General features: G+C 36.5%; 1 protein-coding gene across 4 annotated transcripts in view; it reads right to left on the bottom strand.

Moving 5' to 3' along the window:
• Positions 1–3,566: 3,566 nt before the first annotated feature.
• Positions 3,567–6,000, bottom strand: part of phka1a (phosphorylase kinase, alpha 1a (muscle)) — a 36,576-nt gene continuing 34,142 nt past the window's right edge. For 2 of the 4 annotated variants that reach the window (XM_080450546.1, XM_080450549.1), the window contains one exon: positions 3,567–5,402. In XM_080450546.1, the coding sequence (XP_080306672.1) occupies positions 5,229–5,402 (174 nt within the window). In that variant the 3' untranslated portion in view covers positions 3,567–5,228. The remainder of the gene's footprint in view (positions 5,403–6,000) is intronic. The other 2 variants (XM_080450547.1, XM_080450548.1) reach the window with 2 other exon arrangements.

Below are 6,000 nucleotides of genomic sequence, written 5' to 3'. Positions count from 1 at the left end.
TTTTTTTAGATTATAAAAAATGTCTAACATATATATATATATATATATACACACACACACACACACACACACACACACACACACACACACACACACACACACACACACACACACACACACACACACACACACACACACACACACACACACACACACAGTATATACATATTATATTATGCGGAAAATCGAAGATCTACAAGCCTGAAAAAAATGTAGGCTATACCTTTTGGTGGCCGAACCCTCGTTACCCCCGCGGGTAACGGCGACCCCGATTACTGCAGGTAAAGAACAACTAAGTGTTCTTTATGATTTGTTGTAAACTGTTGCGTTGGCATTGATTACATTTTTTCAGGGCTGGTTTTTGTCACCTCACTGTAATGACCTTATTTTTGGCATCACAGATACAGAAGATATGAGTTACTTAGGCTACAGGTTGGGAAAAGCCATGTAAACACTTAAAAGTTCAATACGAAACCCATAATTCAACGTTGCACAAATAAAAAAAAGGGGGAAACAGCGCCCCCTGCAACGTCGTATGGACGTCCAAAACGGACGTCCAAACGACGTCTGAGTCAGGACCTCAGTCACACACAGTCTTTACTGACTGAGGTCCGACTGGGACGTCGTATGGACGTCTCCAGACGACGTCGCAGGGGGCGCTGTTTCCCCTTTTTTTAAATTTTACATGGGTTCCCAGATTGCCGTATTTGAGCAACATTGAATTATGGGTTTCGTAACTATGGACGTAACGTTGTATGGACGTCATATGGTTGTGCGCACAGTGGGGGTAGTGCGTTGAATATATTCCTTCACTTCAATAAATCAAATATGATTGTTATTAACTAACTACCATAAAGAACATAATGTAAAGTAGGCTAAAATAATTATGTCAACAAAATGTTAGCTGGTATTATTATTATTATTATTATCATTATTATTATTATTATTATTATTATTATTATTATTATTATTATTATTATTATTATTATTATTATTATTATTATTATTATTATTATTATTCATGAGTCACATGACTATCAAGTATATTGGTCTCATGTTGACATTTGCTCAATTAGTGCATTCCCCCCACTGATATAATAATAGTATTCTATATTTTTTGTGATATAGTTTAGTGTAGTACAGTGGTTCTCAAACTTTTTATTTTTTAATATATATTATCAAGGACCCCCGAATTAATGTATTTGGCCGTGGACCTCTTAATCCAGTGCCTTGTTCTTCAAGTTTTTCCACAGTTAATTCAACACATGTGTTGAATTACTGCATAGTATATGGACTCATTTGAATGACCCTGCATTCAAATAAAAATGAAATCAATACAATAAGATAGAATCAATGTAATTATATTACTGAAATAGTGTGTGACCATGAATCATAATTGTTTCACAATGACTCATGTGATATGTCATTGTCACTCTGTTAACACTATAGTTCATATTGAGATGTTTGATAATATATTCGTTTTTTTAGATTATAAAAAATGTCTGACATACATATATATATATATATATATATATATATATATATATATATACATACATACATACATACATACATACATACATACATACATACATACAACCTGTTTCTTATTTTTATTTTCATTTGTAATAAAATGTCACTGACATCACAAGGTATTCTTCATTTTACGTATGGTCCAGTATATTATTAATTCATATCAGTCACTGTATTCCAGTGGGGCAAGGCAGCCTACTGTAAGTCTTAAACAAAATATATAAAACATAACCCTAACCCTCAACAGTGGGATAAAATCAATATGGTAACATCTTATGCAAATGATCCATGTGGTCGAATGTAAACAAACCGCTAGTGCAGTCTGAATCTATCATGACCGTCATGGATGAACTTCAACCTGGTGTTTGCACTTTGTCCATTTTTGACCCGTTCATCTACATGAATGTTAGGATTTCAAATATAAAGTTTTTAACTCTGGCGAGGATGGGAGTTGAACCTGTGATATTCTGAATGTCATGCGGCTGCTCTATCCATTGAGCTGGCTGCCCCTTTAAATAATTCAGTGGTTCTCAAACAATTTCATGTGAAGGACCCGTAAATTGATATGAATTTGGCCGCATACCCAAATCTGAAATGTAGTGCCTAAGGGCTCCCATAAGAAAATAATTCAAAATTTGTCAAGATTCTTTAAATATCATGGATAACTTCAAACAACTGGGAATCAAACCTGTGACCTCTTAATACCCAGACTGGCTCTTAACCCAGTGAGCCACCATACATATTGGGCTCTGAAAGCCAAATGTATAATGACACGAAAGCCAGAGCTTTAAAAACAAAGTATTCCAGTTTTGTCAAGATGTTGAGGAGACTTTGACAGGGCCAGGATTCAAACCTGCACCCTCCTGTTGCCCAGGCGGGCTCTTAACCCAGTGAGCCACTGTGCTTTGCTGTGTGCTAAAAGCCAAATGGTTAATGACAGAAAAGCCAGAGGCAATTGTTTCCATTGTTGTTCATAAACATTCAAACATCTAGAAAAGCAACAGCACATTAACAAACCATAGACAAATATGCTTTCCCCTCTTCTTTGTATCGTTGTTTGATGTTCCTCAGGCAAGAATGAAAACTGTGGTGCACCACATGTTGAGGACAATGGGTTTTTATTATGTATAAAACTTCTTAAGGTTTGTGCATAATGAGTCTTGACAAACATCGTCACCTTTCAACAGAGAGAGTACAAGGAGCGTAGTTGTAACAAACACCAGCATACCGTTGTTCAATGAATCCATTTGACCACAGTGAAATTCAGTTCCAACTTCCACCAGAGGAGGGCAGTGTTGTTCAGAAAACGTGTTATTGAGAAAATAGCATGAGGGTACATTCTTCTGAACTTCATCAAATAAAAAGCATGAGAAAATATTAGCATACACCTATTTACTGTACTGTACCTGTAAGATAAAACATAATCATGTATAGACTTGGTTTCTTGTAAAGATTATGATTATTAAAGTATGCTTATTTGTCTAATTCTGTTTTCTCCTTTTCTTCAGAACAATCCTGCCAACATCACATGGCCTGTTCCTTGGAGGAGTTGATGCAAAAAGTAATTCAGCTTATTTTAGTTCACTTCCTACATTAACATGGGAATAGTAGTTAAAGCCAAACCATATCATGTCAGGAAAAATTAAGTCATACAATACTGTAGTAAAAAAATTAATGTCATAGTATTGTTGTTAATAAAGAGTCATACATTATTGTCATAGGCTGATACTTTGTTCCTGTTAGCCTAAATTGTTATCTGTTTTTGTAATGAATTAATTGATCTTCATTGCTACATAAAATGGAAGTGGTTGGGTTCAGTTTACTTAATTTATCCGAGTCACTAGAATAGCACAAAACAAATCTATGCAATTCAAGTATTGGGTATAGTGTATAGTATAGTGTTTGTCAAATGAAATGCTAGTGTCCTGTAAGTCCATATGGGCTGGGCTTCCTGAAGCATGACACTTTAATAAAGAAAAAATCAATCAATCAATCATATTGGGCTGTTATTAATCACTGATTTGATATGCTGCATCCCATGAGCGTACAGTGGTATTTTCTCAAACTTAAATCAGCTATCAAAGAGGAACTGTGGTCATAATCATAATACAACACTGTTTGAGAAACTAGTTGGAAACTTTATAGCCACCAATTATTTTAATCTATCGATCCAAAGTGACAACAGCCAGTGTACTTGATTACACAAAACCCTTCTATAGTTCTGGTTGACTAAACCTGGTTGATTAAACCTGCTATAGTTTTGGTCATGTACAAAATAACTATAAAAAAAGATTGGAAATATTAATGGCAATTGGCAACGATTCAATCAGGAAGAAGATGACACACAATTTTCATTTTCTAACCAAAGTTAGTTATACAAGTGGTTTAATTACCCATTGTGAATTTAAAAACATATTTTTGCATAAAACGGCAAAATGGACGTCATATTCACACACACAAAAAAAACTGTGATATTGCATTTCAAAGTGCATCAACGTTAAGGCGTTCAAGGTCTACATTGTGTTTTTCAAAGAGGCATATACAGTACACTGTATCTATACAGTATGAACGTAAAGACTAGCCTCCCACTTCAGCATAACAAATATCTTTCTACTGTTTTTGTAACTATTTTTAGACATATTACAGCCTAGGAGGTATGGTCAGGTAGAGCTATAGAAGGTAAACTAACAGTCTAGGACAGCGGTTCCCAACCCTTTCTGGATCGGGGTCCACTTGAAAGCGTCTGCGGCCCACCTCTCTCAGATCATGTTTAAATTAACATTCAATCAAATCAAATCAGATTTTGACACATAGTGCAAGTACACCAACATATTATACATGACACTGTAAGTTCCTATTCATCGGTATCATAGTGATGACACATTTAATGCTATATTATAATAAATCATAGTGTCTTGAAAATGATTTGAGAGACCATTTGCGATACCCTCGCGGCCCCATAGGTAGGTTAGGAATCGCTGGTCTATAGGAGGTAATGTCCGGTAGGACTATAGGAGGTAAACTACAGTCTGGTACAGCAAACGATATAGCATAACCATGGTAATTAAAGATACAGTGTATTAATGGTACCCATTCATTAAGCGTTAACAGCACTACAGTGTTAGATCTCGCTCCTCCTGTTTGTTTGTCTGTCCGTCTGTCTGTGATCCGGACGGCTTAGGTTTCTGCCTGAGCTGCAAAGACAAAACTCTGGTCTATCTTTGTATGTTAATGCTCACATTTCTACTTTAGGTTTAAGAGTGAGACTACAGTAAGACTACTGTTTAAGGAGGAAACTGCATTCAGTTCATAACCAAACCTTTTTTAAACGTAAAATATGTGTTGCAGTTAGGCCAGAAAATAATTAAACAAACAAACAAATAGTATACAGGAAGACACGGGCAGCCTTATGCCCGATTCATAATATAGCCGAAAATAGACGACCCAAAAGGTTGGCTATTTTTGACGCGAAACGGAGCATAAATGAGACTTTTGTGTGCGCACATGCATGTGTTTGTCTCCTTCTCTCTCTGTGTGTGTGTGTGTGTACCCATGTGTATGAATTTGCTTCCCTTTGTGGTTGTGCATTTGTGCTAGCATGTCCCCATTTCTGTGTTTTGTGTCCGTCTTCGTGTGCGTGTGTGTGTGTATTTATTTTTGTGCGTGTTTCTGTCCCTCTCTGTGCACGTGTCTTCTCACTGCATTACACATGCACCGCTAGGCAGGAAGTCCTGAACGTAAACGGCTACAGCCTTGGTGAGGTAGGTCATGGTGCCAAAGCGGCCACTGGGGGCGCTGTCATACAACAGCCTACACACCCCCGTGGAAGGGTCCCTCTCCAGAATGTGCTCTTCTGCACCCAAGTCCATCTGCGGATGAAGGGATGGAGGGAGGGGGAGAGAAAGAGGGGGAGAGGGGATGAAAAGACATAGTAAGAGAGACATGGGAGAGAGAGATAGAACAAGTAAGTATTTTTACCTTCATGTATTGTACACATTAGGGCTGGTAATAACTAATACATTATTTTCATTATCAATTAATAATTTTTTTAATTCAAGTGCCGCACTATGAGCTTGTAGATCTGCTTTTTTTTTAATCGTGAATGTTTTAGCAAATCTTTGAATATATATTTTTTAAAGCGAACATTTTTAACTAAATTCTTTCCTTCTGGGGATTTTTTTTAAATAAAAAACAAAACTTATGTTGCTATAATATTATGTTCTCAAACTGATATGTATTTGTCCGCGGACCCCCCCCTCCCCCATCTCAAAATATGGGGGAGCAAAGATTTTTGTTAAAAATGTATATATGTATAATATATATTCAAAGATTTGCACAAATTTTCACAATTTTGTTTTCTACAAAAAATAGCAGATCTACGAGCTCATAGCGCGGCACCGAGCTTGTAGATCTGCTCGATCGATCTGATCGATTTTTGAATAGCCAAAGAAATCTTAAAGTGACACA

The sequence above is a fragment of the Gymnoscopelus braueri genome (genome assembly GCF_963280865.1).
Source record: "Gymnoscopelus braueri genome assembly, chromosome: 15".
Taxonomy (NCBI): domain Eukaryota; kingdom Metazoa; phylum Chordata; class Actinopteri; order Myctophiformes; family Myctophidae; genus Gymnoscopelus; species Gymnoscopelus braueri.
The sequence above is the reverse complement of the archived record's forward strand: the minus strand, read 5'-3'. Positions and strand labels throughout refer to the sequence as shown.